Genomic DNA, 20,701 nt, shown 5'->3' with positions numbered 1-20,701 from the left:
CGCGTGCGCTTGCCAGACAGACAGAGAGAGACGTAGAGACAGAAAGCGAGAAATCACCCCCCAGGGGGGATGGACACGCCGCAATCCCTTCTCCTCCATTCTCCTCTTGGGATCTTGGGCACGCACGCACACGCGCCCGGCGTGAGTTTTAAGCCACCGGGTCCGGGACACAAACCGCGGTAACTACGTGGGAGTCCAGCGACATAGCCATTACGCTAACTGCTAGTTCCCGAGAAATATTTACTCTTATGGAATCTATTTTAATTGTTTAAAAACTGAGAAGAAAAAGCTCCAGTGTAGCTGAAAATGTATCCATTTCCTTCTTCTAACCCCCATATAAAACTCCTTTTCTGCCAATCTTTACTTTAAATAAAATGAAAGCCAGGAGAGGGGGATAACAGTGACTAAAATTCTTTTAATGACTTTTTTTGTAAGTGTCAGATTAGAGACTGATCATGTCCAAAAAGGACATTTAAGAAAGTGGTAATGCTGTAATTTCCTTAAATTCCTGATATAGTCTCTAGAGAACCAAAGATGCATCAAAAAGCTGTACTTAGCAAGTACAGATGCCTGGTATGTTTTTCAAGTCACTGGGGCTGGTATTAGAACTGTGATTTGCCATGTGGAATTTGGGTTCCTTAACTACTAGGCTACAGGACCAGCCCCACCTTGGGATCTTAAATAACATTCACTTCAGTAAAATTCAGAATCACATCTTCTGTCAAGAGGACTTATTACTATATGTGCGTGATACTGATCACCTTCACATTCATTGATTGAGTATACAAATATTTTCTGACCACTGTTCTGAATATTTAGGTATAGATTCTGAAAATAATGCTATAAAATAATCTAGAATACTTGCCTTTTATAAAACCTTTGTATTTAAAATGTAAGGGTAGTTTTATGTATTCTTTGCTTCTACTTTTACTAATATTTGTTGTAACAAATACAAAAATACAGTTTTCTATATTTAGTCTAGAAAGACTTGTTAACTTGGACCAGAAAGTTAGACAGAAGCCAATTGCTATGTTTAGTCTAGGAAAACTAGCTTATGTTAACTGGAAAGTCAGATCGCCAAACAGTAAACAATCAGAGTATCTGTGCATTCTTCCACTGTACTTACTATCATGATGAGTTTTGGTCAGATGATCAGAATCCAGAGCATGGTAATATTCATAAATTGAGCGGCCCAAAAGTTCTTCTGGCTCATATCCCATCAATTCAGTAATTCTGTTAATAAAAAAAAAAAATTTAAACGTTTTTTTTTTAAAGAACTGATAAAGGAAAAATTTTGCTTCTCCAGAGTAACTGATACGCATTAATCAAATGGAAATATTTTCAAAAATAAAGAACATCCTCTTTGCTTAAAATAAATTTACATTTCACCTTTGGCAACTCTACAGTTATTAACTGCAGCTTCATGGATTTCTTTAAGTCCTTTGGGTTCACCTTGCTATTTGACTTTTTTTTATCCCTTTTGTCCAAACCTATTAACTATTTTTATCACATTTTATTGTACAGACTTATGGTTAATAAGGCAAGGTGTTGGTAAAGAGATGAAATACTGCTAAGTTAAATTATAAAGTTATAAAAGAAGTCACTGACATTTACTTGAACATATGGATTAAATCCATAACATTTTTCCATAGTCAAAATGTTTTGTTTTGTTTTTGTTTTTTAACTTGCTAGAGGGTGGGTGTGTTTGCCAGAGAAAGAAATCACGCCCTCCCATGGGGCATAGTCATTCATAATCCCCTCTCTCCCATTTCTGCACCCTGTTTGGACTTTGGGTGTGCAAGTACATGCACCTAGCACATCACTCAAACCACCAGGGCTAGGATCTGAATTGGGTAATCAGCCATGTGGAATCTGGCTTCCGTAACCACCTTGTCACAGGGCCAAACCAAGTCAAAATTTTACAACAATTTCTAAGCTTTAGGCAAGGCTTCACTTTGGGAAATCAATATCCACTATAACATTCTAATATTATCAACCAAAGAGTATCTACACTAAATGGAAACTAAAGGAATACCTATTATGTTGGTTTTAGATGTTCTTATACTAAAACTTTTAAATTTGAAATTAATTCATAAGCTTTAAAATTACGTGAATAATGGGAATAAATTTCAGATGAAACAATGATATCAAATTAAGAATGGACTAGAAAGTAATCCCATTACCCCATTTGGTTCCCTGGAAGCTCCTTTAAGACAGACCTTATTATCTCATTTATAACCATAGTCTAAAATGGAACCCACTTCATAAGGAGAGTGCTATCTTCTTAGCACCATACTGAACAGAAGTACTGTCTAAACTCTTCCCTGGAATAAAATATGAGTTAAACTTTTAGATTTCAAAAAACTTTTAGTGCACACAAGTTACATAATGTGCTATGTGTTTAGGGTTGGGGGTGTGAGAGACCTACAGAAAAGACATAGGCAAAATATCTTCCTAGTAAAAATATAAAAGTAATACTCTTTGTGTTGTCATAATCTAAGGCAAGATCTGCTATAGTTTATTCCTAAATAGAAAGCTGATTTGTCAAAAACTAAACCAAACCCACAATTCTTTACAAAGGGATATCAACACTAGGTGGCAGCATTACAAAGGAAAATACTGTTTAACAGCAACAAAAAAAATTCAACATTATTTCTTTATGACTTCAAATAATTGTTTTGGGCTCAGCTCTGTGGCCTGGTGGTTAAGGCAGCTGGATCCCACATGGCCAACCACATGGCTTGGGTCCTGGACACCTTGAGACTGGCACAAGTACACGTGTGCAAAAGAAGGGATTGTGGCATGACCACTTCCCATGGGGGTGGGGTGCTCTCTCTCCTCTCTCTGATGAGTCCAAGAGCCTTCTAGCAAAAGAACAAGTAAAATTAATTTAAATTAAATTAAATACTTGGTCTGTGCCACCCAGGAGCATGGGGGTTAAGTGGCTAGATCCTATATGGCCTACTGTGCAATTCACCTGGCCTAAAAAACACACTGAGCATGTGTGCATGCTTGCATAAGAGTCCCAAAAGTAGAGAGAAATGAAGAAGGGACTGTGGCATGGACAATCCCAATCCCATAGGGGTGCTTTCTCTCTCTCTCTGTCTCTCCTAGTGAGTACATACAGGCAATTATTTTTAAATTGGCTTTATATATTTTATGTATTTTAGATAAAATTGCGACCAGCAGATGGTGTAATGGCTATGTCACTGGACTCCCATGTAGTTGACCACGGTTCGAGTCCTGGACCTGGTGGCTGAAACTCACGCTGGACACGTGTGAGTGTGTGCCCAAGATCCCAAGAGGAAAATGGAGGAGAAGGGATTGCAGCATGGCCATCCCCCCTGCGGGATGATTTCTCACTTTCTGTCTCTCCATCTCTCTTGGTCTTTCTGTTCAGTGCACGTACCCTATAGCAAAAATCTTTCCAAAATAAATTAAAACTTAAAAATTTCCATGGAACTAAAAAAAATGTATTTTTTTGTCATTAAAACCTTTATAAACTAGGCGTGAAAATACAAAGACAACAAGGTCAGCAGGTGATGTAGTGGTTGAGGCGCTAGACTCCCACATGGCCAATCACAGAGTCTTGGGCGCTCTGGCTTGAAATTCAGGCCAGGCATGTGTGCATGCATGCCCAAAATCCTGAGAGGGGAATGGAGAAGAAAAGATGGTGACATGACCATCCCCCCAGGAGTGATTTCTCACTTTCTATCTCACTATGTCTCTAGAGAGCATACATGTCCTATAGAAAAAAGAAAAAGGTACAGATAAAACTCATTCATCTAATCTACTGGTACACTTATTATACTACTTATGAAATAATGTGGTAAAAATGCAGTGATGAGAACCTGTTCCAGAAATCATAGGAACCACCTCTATCCATGAGAAGGAATGGTAGGGTGAGGGACAACTTCTTAGAGGATATTTAGAATTGACTATAGAAGAGAATCAAAGAGAGGGCAAAACCATTTCAGGGAAAAGGTATGACATAAGCAGAGATAGAGTACAAACTTAATATGATGTAGGTAACAAAGATTTTAATATAGTTAGTAGAGGCGAGAGATGATCCTGGAAAAGTAGGCAAGATAATCAGGTTAATGAGAGTCTTGTCTGTCACCTTAGGAAGCTTTGATTTAACCAGATGTCAATCAGTGCTGCTTAATCTGAAGTCGATCTATTACTAGGGGATGCCAAGAAGTCAAATTATAAAAATAAGTTTTCCTGGAAGATCAAATTTATGCATATGGAAGAAGGGTAATTTAGAGTTAATTTAACATAATTTACAGTCTACACCAAAAGGTGGTAGGTAGAAGATCTAGAAAATGTGATCAAACATGTTTTTAATGGACTAGTGAACCTGTTATCTAAGGTAACTTGCATTATGCCATTAATTCATTGTATGCGTCTTAAGGGCAGGAACTAATCATTCCTACTTTGGTGTTATGAACACAGCAGATGCATATAAATGGTGAATGATTTTAAGTAGACATTACTCAGTACAGTAAGTGATACTTGTTGGTGGGATATTTGGGGTGTTGGTTACTTATGTTACATTTTCTTAAAACCAGGCAAAATGTTTTCCGTACATTAGTTCTCAGGAGTTACAGGTGTGAGAAATTCCTGGAACGAGCCCTAAGTAGAAAACAAGTCTATTGGTCAGATTCACAACGTTTCTTGCTTAATCTCCAAGCTGGCTGTCTTTATTCTTACCTCTTCTGTCATAATAATTTTGCTGATTTTCTGATATAAAGGGGAATGCCACTCTTCTGTTCTCATTTTAGCTCCACCACTTTCCTTTCTCCCCACCCTACCTCTACACTTACTTTCTTAAGGTTTTGAAAGGGCAAAAAATAATTTCTCAAAATGGGCATCTGTTTTATAATACATTTTTAGGAATACTGGCAGTCAACACCATACAACAGTTCTCAGCTGTTCTATCTCCATTTTCTGAAAGCTGTGTTATTAGTTTTATCAACAGTAGAATACATACTGTTACAGAATATGTATGAATAGTATAGTTTCTTCTTGAAGGAACAAGGAAAACTCCACAAAGTAGACCTTGGGGGGTAAGTACAAAGGGACTTTCAAAAATGTATGGGAAGACAGAATTAAAGTACAAGTTTATTTTGGTGCAAAAAAATCCCATTTCAATACATATGCAGTTTTCTTATAATACACACTTTTTGAACTTTTTGAAGACCCTACTTATGTGTTGAGAAATTTAAGAAGATTTTATTGCCAAGTGGAAAAATATGTGCAAAGCAACTAGACATTCAAAAAGCATGTGGAGGGGCCAGCAGGTGGCATAGTGGTTAAGGCACTGGATTCCCACATGGCCAACCACGGCTGGAGTCCTAGACCCAGTAGAATGTGGACTTCTCTAGCTATACAGTGTTAAGAGGTGACAGCAGAATAAATAGACCCTCTTCCTCTTGATTAATCTGGAGAACTGAACAGAGGCCAGTTGGTAAATATCTTAGTTTACTATACTGAGATTTTAAAAAATTATTATATAGGTCTATTTTGCCTTTTTTTTTTTAATAATTCAGTTCTTTTTTTTAAGAATTATTTTATTTAACTTTATTTTTTAATTTGACTAGAGAGGGGCAGAGTAAGAGAGAGAAAAAGGGAGAGAGAGAAAGGGAGAGAGAGAAAGAGAAAGAAAGAAAGAGAAAGTGAGAAAGCGAGTCACCAGGTTCAGGACTTGAACCATGGTTGGCCATGTGGGAGTCCAGTGCCCTTAACCACCACCCCATATAGGTCTATTTTTCTTTCAGTCTTTAAAAATGCACATCTTTGGACAAATAATTTTCATATTAGGTAGGAGGTCCAGTTTCTGGCAACCTGCATGAAAGATTAAGAGCACAAATTTGTTGACAAAAAAGTAGCTAAAAAGACTATGACAATAGTTAAAGCCAAAGGTGAAAGTGAGCTAAAGAATTCAATGGCAGGAGTACAAGGGTGGAAAGGAGGAAATGGATCAAGAGATACGTGTAGGTAATAAACCTGTAAGAGATCAATTGGGTGTAGACAATGAAGGTAAAAATAAAGGTGACACTGGAGTCATTATATCTATAATGGTATAATTATTAACCACAATAGGTATTGTAGGGGGAAAGCAGTTTTCTATGTTTTGGGGAGTAGATATGATGCAGTTCAGTTACAAAAATACTTCATTTACAATACATGGCCATGGGTTGCATATGGTTTGTCCCCCAGATTCATATGCTGTAAGCTTGGTCCCCAATATGAAGATGCTGAGAGGAGATGGGGCTTAGTAGGTGGTATGTGCATTATGGAAGCACCACCACTCATGAATAATGCCCTCTCCTAGAAGGGAGAGAGTTCTCACTTTCAAGGGAGTGGGTTAGTTCCCATGAGAGCAAGTTCTATAAAATGAAGATGGCTGCCAGCAGGTCACTCTTTTTGTACATGTCTGCCTTTCTTTCTGCTTCTGTCAGCCATACTAAGACATAGGATCAGAAGTCAGCCAAATGCGAGTCCCACAGTCTTAGATTTCTAGCCACCAGAATTATGAGCCAAATAAACTTTTATTTATAAACCACCCGGTTTCAGATTTACCTGCTTAACAACAAAATAACAGACTAAAATAATTCAAAAGAATACCCAGACAGAAATATCAAGCTGGCAATTGATAGAAGTAGCTACAGAAATAAATTTGAAGAATGGCAACAAAACCACAGGCAAAATTGAAATTGCTCAGGTAAAACATATAGGATGAGGAGATGACCAGAGTCTTTGTTTTCTAGTCTAACAAAACTATGTATGTCTTTGAGATGTATTTTTAAAAGAAAAAGACCTCATCCTTTTTCTTTTTTAAGAGAGATTGATTCATTCTCTTCTTGAGATTTTGGGTACAAAGGCACATGCTCCTGGTGTGAGTTTTAAGTCGCCGGGTCCAGGACGCAAACCACAGTTGATTATGTAGGAGTCAAGTGATGTAACCATTGTATCATCTGCTGGTCCCGCAAACCTCATCTTAATTTTTGTATATCACCTGGTAGAGTGAGTGCGTAATTGAACTGGAGATGAATTAACTAGAAAGTTAATCTAGTGTCACTGACTTATTGAATGTATCATTTTATTCAACTCAGTGAAAACATAAGATTTATCACTGAATCTTCACTATAGTCAATATTCAAAAATGATGTAGACTAATTAAAAACTTCAAGTGTCTACACTCCATGGCAGAAAATGAAAAGACTGGAAAGCACAGAAATAGAGACAGTAGCAGCAGATACTAGGAGCTACGTGGGAAAGGTTGCAGAGGGGATTTCATGAGAAAATTTGTAATGGACTCGAGAACACATATAAATAAATAAGGGGAAGAGGCTATGGGGATGGTGTATCACAGCCAAATAAAATATGTACAATTTGATACATATTATTAAAAATAAAAATCAGTAAGACTATTAACAAATGTGCACAACATAATGTAATACCCAATGTTGAACGAATATGCACATATCATTGATTATTATACTCTGTCCACATGCCTTAAAAAAACATACTGTAGCTGAAGAAGAGATACATCAATTATATATAAGCCAGAACTCATCATTTTAAAAAGATGAAAATTTCAGACTACTAATACATTTTATATCTAATTTACCTCTCATCACAATAAGAAAATTTCATATCCAGACTGTGTCTACTGAGAAAAGTCTTGCTATCTAAAGGAATTTCAATATTTGAAGGATGAGGAATGGGTTCACAAATCAGCACCAAGCACGTCATGGGTGGTTTCTTATATCCACACTGAGATTGGTTACTGTTGGTATCATACACATGAATATGGCCTGTGCAGTGAAGTACCTATGTTTAAAGAAGGAAATGAAACAGTTATTTTTTAAAATTTACAATAGAATAAGAAAAATGCAGAGCTAAGTAGTTGAGTCTAACATGTCAAGAACGTTTTGAATAAAATTTACTATTAGTGGGTTTACTGTATTTCTAAAAATCGATAAGTAGTTATACCCATGACCTACTCTCTAGACCAAAGATTACTCTTAAACATTGGGTGTTTAGCGAACCTAAATGATTTAAGTTAGGTTGGTACAACAACGACATAATTCACATAATTTACATTTGTGCCTCAAATTTGCAAATTATTACACTGTTTTAAATTTGGTGAGTACAAATGTGAAATCTGTAAACCCAAGGAACAACTGCAAATTTTCCCTTACGGTTCTAAAGATCTTAATATTACAATGTCTAGATGTATGAATATATCTGTAAATCAAATAATCATCACTCACAAGTCATTTTTACTTACCTTCCATGTTGCAGACTTTATGTTCATAGTTCTCCCCCTGCTAGTTAGAGTACATTTCATTCTGAGAAAAAAGCTTCGCTGTGTGTTTTGCTCTTTACCCTTTTTCACAGGTCCTAATGAAAGCATGAAATAAAGGTTTCAAATGTAACTAAAGACATAAATTTGTCACAATAAAAATCACAAAGTATCCAGCACATAAATGCTGTTTAGTTAAGTCTCAGAACCCAGTGATTCACACTCCTGTTATCCACTTCAGCATATCTAACAGATCTGACACACCTCACTGAGTTACAATGTTTTATAAAACTGCAATGATTCCCTGAGTTGGCAGAAGGCAGGTCCACATTTGGGATAACAGTTAATCATCCAATCTAGTAAACTTGGTCAAGATACAAGGAAATATAAAATTGGTATTAATTTGCTCTGTTACTGTACTATCAGTGTATAATCCTGGGGGGAAAAGACCTCCACCAAATTCTTCCTATCTTTTACTAAGTGTGTTAGCTCAATTTGTAATAAGCATTCAGCATATTTACACAACTTTAAAAATAACAACTTCCTTTTAAATAGCAAATATCAGGTTTATATTCCAATTTTTTTCGCCCTTCAATCCTGCTATAATGTAGGCAGAAGTTATTTCTACTTTGTAATTTTGTAACTTTCCCCATTGAGGGGGAAAAAACCCAGACTGAATGACTTTTCAAAAGCTACAAAAATAAAGGAAATTCAGAATTAAATAAATTCAGGTCTATTTACTCCCATTCCAAACTTCCTCTAACTACACAGAGAGATTACACTCAGGGACTAAGCAAATAGCATCATGATTTCTTATCTTCACTGTTCAGTATGGCTCAAAATAAGTACGGAAATGTTTATTATTCAAGATAGATATTGCAAGTGATAATAAAGATGAAAAAGACACTGCCTTTCTTGAAGAAGTGAAAAATGTAGTAGACAGATTATGGTTAACAATACAATGCTGAGTACTCAAGACTTAAAGGATGTTTTAAAGGAGGACAGAGATGAGAAGATAATTTCTTACCAGAAGGAATCTAAAGACCTTAGGAAAGGAGATATTCACGTACCAATACGTAGAGATGGGTTAGAAAGGGATTCTGGATGAAATGAAGAGAATGAAAAGCACAGAGACAGAACACGCTCAGGAACAGCAGATAGTATAGTCTGTCTGCAATAGAAGGAACCTGAAGTACCATGGCCTAGTAGTAAGACAGCTGGACCCCACTCTACCAACCATGCAGTTCAAGTTCCAGATCTGGTGGCTTGAAAAACATGTTGGATGCTTGAGTGTCTGTGCCCAAAGTTCTGAAAGGAAGGAGAAATTGAGGAGAAGGGAATTCAGCATGACCATGCTTCATGATGGGATGCTTGCGCGTTCGCTCGCGCTCTCTCTCTCTTTCTCTCTGGTGAGTGCATATGCCCTCTGGCAAATTAAAGACAGAGAATGAAGGAACGAACATAAAGGGCCAGCAGGTGACATGGAGGTTAAGGCAGCTGAATCCCACATGGCCAACTGTATGGTTTAAGTCCTGGACTTGGCTGTTTGTAAAACATGCCAGGTGCATGTGCCTATGCACCCCAAATCTTGAGAAGAGAAAGGAGAAGAGATTGTGGCATGGCCAACCTCCAGAGATTAGGAGGTGGCAGTGAGTCTCCGGCAAGTGCATACACCCTACAGCAAACTAAAAAAAAAATACAGAAAGTACATGAAGAGTAGTAAGACAAAGAAGGGCAGGCCAGGGCTGTAACTATGGAAGGTCTTGGATACCTAAATGGGGAGTTTAGCCTAAATCCACAACACAAGGCTTTGAAAAAATTCTGAACTGAGAAGCACAATTGGGAATGTAAGGAACGTTAACTTACCAGCAACATATATGATGTGGTAATGAGGGTGCGAGCCAGTATTAGTAGTAGGAGTGAAAAGAAGGGTGGCAAAAGCTAAATAAACATGTAGAATCTGTAAAAACTTAAAAATCAAGGGAAGTTAGGAAAGAGAGAAATTTTTAAAAGATTCGGAAATTTTAAGGCTAGAGTATTGAAAGAATACTGACGCATAAAAAAGAAATAGAGAGTAATGGTTTCCTAGAAAGGTTAGATTCTTGAGGAAGAAGGTAAGTTCTAGTTCATATTCACTTAATAATGAAACTAGGGAGTTAGAGTAGTTCAGTACTGATACAAGTTACTTGGATTTACTTAAGGAAGGACTGAATTTGCTCTCCCTGGAAGCATTCAAAAATGGATTTTAAAGAGATGCCACAGGAACCATACTGCTCTGATTGTGGTATTTTCAGTCCTTCATAATCTGCACTTGAATTAAAACGGCCTTTGCAAATCCAGGGTCTTTTAATGCACATGCAGATAATTTAAAAATCAGAATAGCTTAAAAGTACTAAAATTTTCTAAACAGAAAAAAACATTTTTAAAGAATAAATTTTCAACATTCTCAAAATAAGTCATATTTTATAATAGTTTATTAATTCTAAAACATCTTTTTAGAATTTAAATGAAATAATATTAAGACTGTGTAAACACACCACTGGCTCTTAGTCTATCACTAACATGTGATGCTTTGCAACAGCCCCTCATTTGTAAAAGTGAAAATCTGCACATTAGCTTCCCCACAAAATATCAGAAATTCATTAACTACATTAGAAATTATTTTTAAAATGTGTGCTTTGAAAAAATATTTTTTGTATAATGTACATTTAAACTATATATTAAGTAGACTATGATTTAGAATTATGCATTACCATAATTACCAAATCAAACAGGACTTCCTAATATCTACCCATTTACAGTTAAACCCAGGGAAGCACTGAGAAGTCAATATAAACCCCAAGTTTAAACACTGTAATTCTTAAACTCAGCAAGAACCCACTTAGGTCCTTGTCCAGAGCATATTTTCTCCTCCTTTGTCTAGATTTTTGAAGAATATTCACTTGCTTTCCAAGTTCACAGTAAAAACAACATGAAACTAAACAACTCCTACTGACAAGAGTTTTTTAAAGACAGTAAAGTACAGCAAGAGTTCAAGAATGTGAAAAGAACTCTAGAGTACTAAAAGTATGGACACTGAAGCCAGGTCTACCCAAGTCCAGCCTAAGCTCTGCCATTTACTAACCAGATAATTTTGAACAAGTTACTCGTTACTTTGTGTCTCAGTTTTCTGAGTAAAATAGAAACAGTAGATTCACAAGGTTCTGAGAATGAGTTAAAGCATAGGAAATGCAAAAAATAGGGTCCTGGCACAGATTATCCTCAGTAGAGATTAGCTATTATTATAATTGAGATGAAAAAGAAAACATTAAAAAGTATTCAAAAGTATTATAAACTTGAGATTCATAGAAGCAAGCTCATACACTTAAACTGGAAAGTAGCAAGGAACTGCAGAGCATAATAAATTGTCATTGTGATAACTTTCAGTCATGAAATAAAAGCTCAAATGTGATTTACGTATTCTATTAAGAAAAGTTTTAGTGTGAAAAAACTTTATAATTCAAGAGGTACATTCCAAAAATCTTGGAACATTTTATTAATTTTTACAAGTCATTTGTAAAAGTTAGAGATTTATTTTTGACTAACGTGTGAGAAAACATCCATAATATAATATAATTAACTACATAGTCTCAAATTACTGAGACCATCCTGAGAAGTCAAATGAGCAGTTACTATACTCTTAAAATTCTGGTGCATTTTCTTTTTCTTTCTTGGACCTTTATAAGCTTGGACTCAAACTGATATCTCAACTTTAATAACTGTTTAAAATCCTATTTTATGACTTATAGCTTAAAAGTTGTATTTTAATTTTGTACCTCCGTTGGCCCTGGTTTTTCTTTATTTTTCCACTTTATTTTATCTAACCATATATAACTATTTATAAAATTAAGTGGGCTTAAACTTTTAAGGTACTTTCATAAAGTCCTAAAATAAAGAATAACATATTTAAATTTATATTTAACATTTTATTAAATGTGAAGTAACATTTTGCCATAATATAATAGCAAAATGTAAAAATTAGTAATGGTATCTGATTAAGTAAAACCATCTGTAATTAAGTCAAACAACAGACTTTCCATCTCACCATTTCTGTGTGTAAGCATTTCTCTCATTTCCTCATGGTCACACGGATGAGTAAAATCAAACACACTGTGTCCAGTTAGTTCAAACTGCAAACACATTTTAGAAAATTAGATCTACACATCATAAAATCATAAAAACATTCAGAAAACTCCTAACAGTAATTCATTTTACCTGAGTTAATCCCATGTATTTGTTCACATTATCAGAAATGTAAATCATGTCACCATCATCTGTGAGAACCATAACAAAACCATCCAAGGCTTTCAAATAAAAGCAATTCATTTGTGCCTTCATTTCATCTTCAATATCCAGGTCGCCTAAAAGGGAACAAAAAAGAGAAAAATAACTAGTTAAAAAGTTAAACTTACTTGACGTAACATATAGATAATTTTACAAATTTTTTCCCAGATACTTTATTTAATATATAGAGCATCTATTTTTTTTCTGTAAATTTTAAGTTTTTCTCCTGTCACTCTCATTTTAACACAGAACAGCATCAGAGAAGACAAAATTTGACTTGCTAGCACTTTTCATGTTTGCATAAAGTAATGTAGTAAGGCAAACCACTGAAAAAAAGAAAAAAAAGGGTCATACTTTTTAAAAAGGGTAGTTGGAGCAGAAGGAAAAAAGCCAGTACCTTCAAAATTCCTAAATTAACCTTTAAAAACAGATAATACAATGGATGTCATACTAAAAAAAAACAGACTATGTTTAAAAGAATAAAGCAAAACAACTTATAATGCAAAGAGGATGATGATTTCAGATAATGAATTTGATCTGAAAACAAAGCTCAGCAAAGAATAGTAAAGATTACTAAAATTTTTTTCAAATACATATATCACAATATAATGGGGTTTAAAAAAATCAAAAACATTGTGACCACTTTCTAAAAATAATTTTTAATTACTTCGAATTTCTAATTTTCAGGCCTTTTGTGCCCTTATAAAAACAACTTACCAGCATCCAGGAGTTTCCTCACACGCAAATAGCTGATGGTAAGCCTCATAACAGAAGCCTTATCAAGATGAGAGCTCACATTATGGGGAAGTGGCAACTGATGAGCAAGCTCATAAAAAACTTCGGACTCTTTACTTCACCGAGATCTGGCTGCATCTCTGGATTTTTCTTTTCGACGTTCAGAACTTATTCTACTTAACAGAAAAAGAAAGCAAAAGAAAACATCTATGTTAAGTTTCCCTTAGCTTAAAGAAACTAATTTTACGTCTTCCTGCTTACCACAGAAGGATCAGAAGATGTCATGTAACTGTATTATATGGAGATTGGCCTACTGGATGAACATATTTTTTATGAAAGACAGCTATAAAGATTTTGGATTACTGTAGACATATACAGAATGCTCACAAAAAGTTCCAAGATCAAGCCTTAAACCTCTCTAAAGCATGTATTTCTTCCCTGGAATGTCAAATTGGAGAGGATAGTTTTATTTAGCTGGAAACTTGAAGTAAGCTGTGGGGCTGGCCCTGTAGCCTAATGATTAATGGAACCAAATCCCACATGGCTTACTACAGTTTGAATCCTGACCATGGTGACTTGGAAACCATGTTGTGTACATGTCTGTGCATGCCCCAAATCCCAATAGGATGGAGAAATGGTGTGCTTTTTCTCTCTTCTCTGTCTCTATTTCATAAGCACATGCATCCTCCAGCAATAAAAAAAGAAATTAAAGTAACCTATGTATCTAAGGTTTGCACCTCACAGTCATTCAAGATAGACTCAATGTAAAGAAATCATGATCAAGACTAGAATAAAGTACATAATAACTTGAAAACAGAGGTTGTTAAGAGGTAGAAAATAGCTACAGACTGACTTTACTCAAGTTTCTTTGGACTCTGATACTTTCACAACCTCTACTCACCCCATGAGTGATACTGACAATGAGTTACAGAAATTTGCATTAGCCGTTGGGCTGGTCCCAATGCCTGGTGTGGTAAGGGAGCCAGATCCCACATGGCCAACACCACCCAGACCCAGTGGCTTGAAAAATATGCCAGGTGCATTGTCTGTGTGCCCCAAATCCCAAAAGGATAGAGACAGAGGAGAAGGAGTTGCAGCATGACCATGACCCATGGTGTGTGTGGAAGGAAGTGTTTTCTTTTTCTCCCTCTCACTCTCTCTGTCTCTGGTGGGTGCACACAACCAGACGAATGTCAAAAAATGAAAAAGATGAAGAAATACACATTAGCAGTTTTAACAAGCTACTGTTTTCAGGTTCCTTACTCCTTTTACAGTCCCTGTAGCAAACCTGATTCTGTCCTTAGCCAGTTCTTAAATAGCTATTGTTTACTAAAGCCTACTATGTGCCAAATACCACCCTGTACTAAGTGCTCTGCACTCTCATAACCCATAAATACATTAAGTATTATCCCTATTTTACAAATGAGGAAACGGATTAAGTAGGCTAAAAGCAATCACTGTGAAGCAGACAGGATTTGAACTCAGGTGACTATTTTACTCTAAAGTCTTTGCTCTTCCAGTGTTTTATCTTCAAAATGGAGAATACTGCTTTCAACTTCAGAGAGTCCGCTGATCTCCTACGCCTCAACTTAATACTGTTAAATCAATTTTATGTCAAAAAGAGTTATAATTTATTGAGACTTTGGCAACATTACTTCACTTAATCTTCCTCACATCCAGTGAATGAAGTATATAAACAGTTCCATCTCAAATCTCCCCTCCCTCCAAATGATTGGCAAAGCTGAAAGATACAGGCAGGGTTTTCAGCACATGGTCTTGTTATGTTGCATAGTAACAGAGGTTTTTTTTTTTTTATTATTATTCTGACAACATTTTTATTGGGACAATAGTGATACTAGTTTTAGCACTAATTTGTGTGCTTATATATTTTATAAGGACTGTAAATATGTTATTGTAATAACTGATCTTTTATTCAAAAATTTCAATTCCAGCATCTATAAAAGATCACTTATAACTACTTATGCATGTGAATCTGGAGTTTTTCAATACTGTAAATAGAAAAAAAAAAAAAACTAATTTGATGCTGATGCTACATGGAAACGCAGTGTTACCAGTCTGCAATTTTTTGTTTTACTTCCAGAGGACATGTGTGCTCATCAGCACAAGAGAAGGAGAGTGAGAGAGACAAATAGACAAAGCACCCATCCACACACACAGGGCTTGGCCATGCCACAATGCTTTTTTCCTTCATTTTTCATACTGTCAAGATTTGGACATGTGCTTACATGCACATGTTTTTTAAGCCACCAGAGCTGGGACTCAAACCATGATTAACTATGTGGGATCTAGCTCCCTATGCACTGTGCTTTAATCCCTATGCCACGGGTTGGCAATTCAATTTTATTTTTTACATGCAACAGAACTGCTTCACTGTTCTCATTATCAATATTTTCAATTTGAACTTAAAATGTATAACGAAAGTTTCAAAAATCTATTTTATACATACACAGTATTTCTATAGTCCAGGTATCTAGTCTCTAATAGAGGCTGTTTCCCTCACTTTCCTACCCTCTTGGTGGATAAGAAAGAGTGAAAGCTATGGAAAGGAAATTCCTATCTAATTAAGTAAAATCTCCAAAAAATAAGATGATCAATGACCTCATAATAAACCTGAATATTAGCTCAAATGCCACAATTAGTCTAGGTGTTCAGAATCTTATGAAGGACAACTTATTGTCTTTTTTCTGAACTATTAAACCAATCTACGCAACTGACAAATGACTACCCAAATGAAACAGGTGGTGAAAAACTGAAATCCTTATAGAACCTGTTAAGTACTTTTAATGGCTAGCTGATTAAGCTAACCATAGTGATGGAATGTCTCCATACCTTTTGAAATACTTGTATTGTCCAGAACTTTGAAGATGGGCAATGATTGTTTAAGGTGTGGCAGTAAGCGTCTAAGACAAATCCATAGGAATATGAGATTGGCTAAAACATTTAAAGGGCACTATTGAAACCAGTGCACATTGTGAGGATAAAAAATTGAATGTGAACCTAAATTTTAGAAGAAAATTGAGCTTCAAGAAAACAATATAACTTCAAGTTAACAAACCTATTAAGGAAGGTAATAAAAGTCACTATGCCCTTTATTATATAATCAATTGAGACATAAAGCAATCTGGGGACCTATAATAAAGGTTTAACAAAGAGGGACCAGCAGATGGCGTAATGGCTATGTTGCCGGACTCTCATGTAGTCCACAGACATTCGAGTCCTGGACCCAGTGGCTTAAACTCATGGCGGGCGCGTGTGCGTGCATGCCCAAGATCCTGAGAGGAGAATGGAGGAGAAGGGATTGTGGTGTGGCCATCCCCCTGGGGGTGATTTCTTACTTTCTGTCTTTCTGTCAGAGATCTCTCTTTCTGGAGAGCACACTCACCCTATAACAAAAACCTCTCCCCCGCCCCCCCAAACAACAACAATAACAAAAAATAAAACAAACAAACAAACAAAACACAAAGAGATGTATATGACATCCTTTCACATATGACATGGGGAACTCTTAAACTATTTCTAAAATTTCAAAAGTTCTTACAAGTTTCTTTATCTGAACTGCCCAGCTTCTCACCTACTCACAGGATAGCTCTCAGTCATATACCACAGAATACACTGACAAAGAATTATTGTCCTTAGAATCACAGGTTCTAGGTCCCACAGAGATGAAACCTATATGTTGGATTACTTACTACTTGGATTGCACAATGAAATGTGTGTAGATCAAAAGGAAATATGCAGATTTTCAGCATGCAAATAAAATCACTTCTCTAAGTTATCAGTTGCATCTGTGTTTTTAAGTACAGATCAAGTAAAATTTTACACTGATATTTGCATAAGGTGCTCTTTCAGTTAAGAGCCCAGTCAAAATTCTCTTCTGAATAGTTTGCATACCCATTTCCATGACTGTTCTAAAAGTAATGTTTGAGTAAACCATCAAATAACTCAATCTTTGTGGCATTGTAATTTTCACACACGTGTTTTATTATTTAACATGCAATACTGGACATAAAACTAATAATTGTATCTCTTGATTACGTAGGAAATTCATTTAGAAAATAATTTTGGATTACTGTCTCTTTCTGGAGAGCTCACGCACCCTATAGCAAAAACCTCTCCCCTACTCCCCTGAACAACAACAAAAAACAAAACAAACAAACAAAAAAACACAAAGAGCTCTGTACAGCTTCTCTGTACAAAGTTGATAAATAAGCAATTGTTATATTACAGAGGATGTCTGCTGTTCTTTAGACTAAGAACACAAAATAACTAGGCATTTTAAGTCACTTACCTATGCTGTCTACTATCTGCACACACACATACACACATACACACACACAAATACTACTAGCATTACTGATTGTAAAGATGTGACTTTAAGAACTGACAATATATCATAACCATTCAAAATGACAGATGATCAGACTTTTTTTTAAGTTAATATATTAAAATATATATCCCACAACTCTATTATCTGATGAGACAGTTCTTTCTGACCTTGAAGGTACAAGTTCCTTTTTTTTGTTTTCTTTTAAATTGTGTCAGTATTTCTACAGGATAGATGTTCTGAAATAAAATGACATAAAAGATGTGGTATTTAATTTTTTTTAAATAGTAGCTTTCTAAAAAGATGTGTATTAATTTTTGGCTCTGCCAATCTATGAATATATATATTCATTTTCCCTTGTAGTCTCCAGTATTACATATTATGAATCCTATTATCTTATTAATTTTTGCCAAGCTGGTAGGCAGGAACTGTTCTCATTGTTTTAACTCTCCTGCTGCACATCTTAAAGACTCGGGCCCAAGGAAAATGCAAAGAAATTGTCATGTTCAATCTTTAGTTAGTACTTTGGCCTGCAGTTTTCAATCTAAATACCTACATATAGTTCTTACTCTGTACATGGTAGTATTCTAAAGATTTTTCACCTGTGACCTTATTTAATCTTTATCATTATCACCATGTTACAGATAAAGATCCAAGTTAAATAGCTTACCCAAATTTATTGAATTAGTAAATGGCTGAACCTGAATTCCAAATCAGGTAGTCTAGTTCTAGAGTCTATGGTATTATCACTAGACTATGCTACCTCTCTTAAACTCATTTTAATTAGCAAGGAAAGTATTTGTAGGTCTAAGCCATTATTATAAAGTTCAAAATTTGTCGACTTTACACATTCAAAGTCATAATGGAGAAGTTGTAGAGGTTGGCTTTGAATTTAGGACTTGACCCTAAGCTATTCAAAGGGACTCATGCTCAGGCTCTTTGTTAGTCTGCTTGTAAACCCCAAATTCTAATTGAAAGGCACTTATGATGGTGATCAGTGCTCTTTGCACCACTGTCTAACTAGTTCTTTCTTCAAAGCAAGGCAACTTAAATGGGTAATGCCAAACACTATGGGTGGAAAATCAGAGGATAGTAATTCAGTCTATCTCATATACTTCCACTAGATATTATTTGTACAGAGTAGCAACTTGAAATCTGTTGGTGTTTTATTTGTTCAAATCTGTCTGGCAGTCACAGCAACTTTGTACTCCTTTTTACAAAGTTCTAGTAACTTCTATTAAGCCAAATTTATGAACAAAGGCTGACCTTTCTTTGAATATTAAAAAATAGATCTATACTTAAAGGTAATGTATATAATATAATGAAACATTCTCCTCAGGTAAGGTGATTTGAGACTGGTTTTTAAGCAGGAAGGAGTCTGTCTTCCAAAATTTGGTATGGTGGTAACATAACACTGAAAGGTAATCCTCAAGGCCTTTTGTTTTTGTTGTTTGGGTTTTGTTGTTTTAATGAGAGTCATTTTTGATGAGGTCTTGCCATGTTGGGATCCTCCTGCCCCAGCTTCCCAGACGCTTAGGATTACGGGCACAATACCATTCCTAGCCCATTCAGGTTAGCCTAGGAACCAAATCTAGGCACCCATTGCCCTTGTCTCATATGGCAAAACCCTACACCACTTGTACCACTGTAGTGTGGCCTAGAGGTTTTCAATTTCATCATTTTCACGGGAAAACAAAAGGAAGATTCATCAAGTTCTTGATTTGTATTTTGCAGCAAATGTGAAAGAATTGAAAACTGAAATACCATTACACAAGTCAACAAAAATTACAACACAATCACTACTAGGTATAACAACATCTAACATTTCCATAAGAGAATCCAGTTACTGTTCTTTTCCCTTGACTGACTTTGAGCACTGTGTTGCTGTTTACAGAGGCCTGTTTACTAATCTTAGTGCTCATCCATATTTGGGGAGCTAGATTTTTGCATGTTGTAGTAAACAGTCAATTTGGTGCCAGCTTGACATTTAAGATACACTTCTTATTTCTTCACAGCTCTACTCCACATTTCACAAACTGCTCACCTAATTTGTTTTGATGACTTGGATGATATTTTTAAAAATCTGAACAATCTCTTTATACATTCTAATACATTTGTCATATTAGATACTACTTTATTTTTTTTCCCAGAATTTGTTTCCTCGCTATTTGTCTGACAGGAGTTAAAGATTTATTTATAAAACCAGATCTTTTCCTTTGAGATTTCATCTAGTGTTTTATTCCATATTTGCATTCTTACAAAGACTTGATAAATATATTCTACTTCCACTAAGATTATTCAATCATATATCTAAACCCTTTTCAAAATGAGTCCTTTTCTCCATACCTTTTTCATTTCTGACTTTAATACATTCTATTCTCACCTATTTTTGGTATTTCCTAGATAACAGTCAACTAATTATTTTTCATCTTATTTTTGTTACGTATTTTGTACAGATAAAATACTAATACCAATAGATGGCACAGAGGTTAAGGCAGCTGGATCCCACATGACTGGCTAACTGGTTAGAGTCCCAGACCTGACAGCTTGAAAGACACATCAGGCACATGTGTATACATGCCCAAAATCCCAAGAAGAAAATAGATGAGAAGGGACTGCAGCATGGGCATCCTCCCTGAGGGATGATTTCTCACTTCCTTTCTATATTGCTTTCTCAGTCTCTTTGGCAAGCATATGCCCCTATAGCAAACTAAACAATATGTGGTAAAGCACATCATTAATTGCTACTTTTCTTCTATCGAATGTTCTTTATATGGTGAGGACCCCCAAAAGTAAGACCATCTGCCTACGTACTGTCTTTGGGCATAAACCAATTACCATGATACTGAAAGTGAGAGGTACCAAAAGAAAAAAGATGAAGAGAATTTTCTCTTAACACTCCTTGAGTACTTACTATGTTCTAAGCACTGTGTTAACTGCTTTCGATGTACTAGCTCATTATAAAAAAAAAAAAAAAAAAAAAC

The 20,701-nt window shown here is 35.6% G+C and overlaps 1 protein-coding gene across 1 annotated transcript in view; it reads right to left on the bottom strand.

Moving 5' to 3' along the window:
* The window catches only part of HIF1A (hypoxia inducible factor 1 subunit alpha), a 56,283-nt gene that overhangs the window by 13,111 nt on the left and 22,471 nt on the right, over nucleotides 1-20,701 (bottom strand). The window contains 6 exon segments of the mRNA XM_014592957.2: nucleotides 1,127-1,233; nucleotides 7,637-7,839; nucleotides 8,300-8,412; nucleotides 12,399-12,483; nucleotides 12,569-12,714; nucleotides 13,355-13,545. Of these exon segments, the coding sequence (XP_014448443.1) occupies nucleotides 1,127-1,233; nucleotides 7,637-7,839; nucleotides 8,300-8,412; nucleotides 12,399-12,483; nucleotides 12,569-12,714; nucleotides 13,355-13,545 (845 nt within the window).

This window comes from Tupaia chinensis, unplaced genomic scaffold (assembly GCF_000334495.1).
Source record: "Tupaia chinensis unplaced genomic scaffold, TupChi_1.0 Scaffold138921_1, whole genome shotgun sequence".
In the NCBI taxonomy this organism is placed as follows: domain Eukaryota; kingdom Metazoa; phylum Chordata; class Mammalia; order Scandentia; family Tupaiidae; genus Tupaia; species Tupaia belangeri.
Note: the sequence above shows the minus strand (reverse complement) of the source record. Positions and strands in the feature narration are given on the sequence as shown.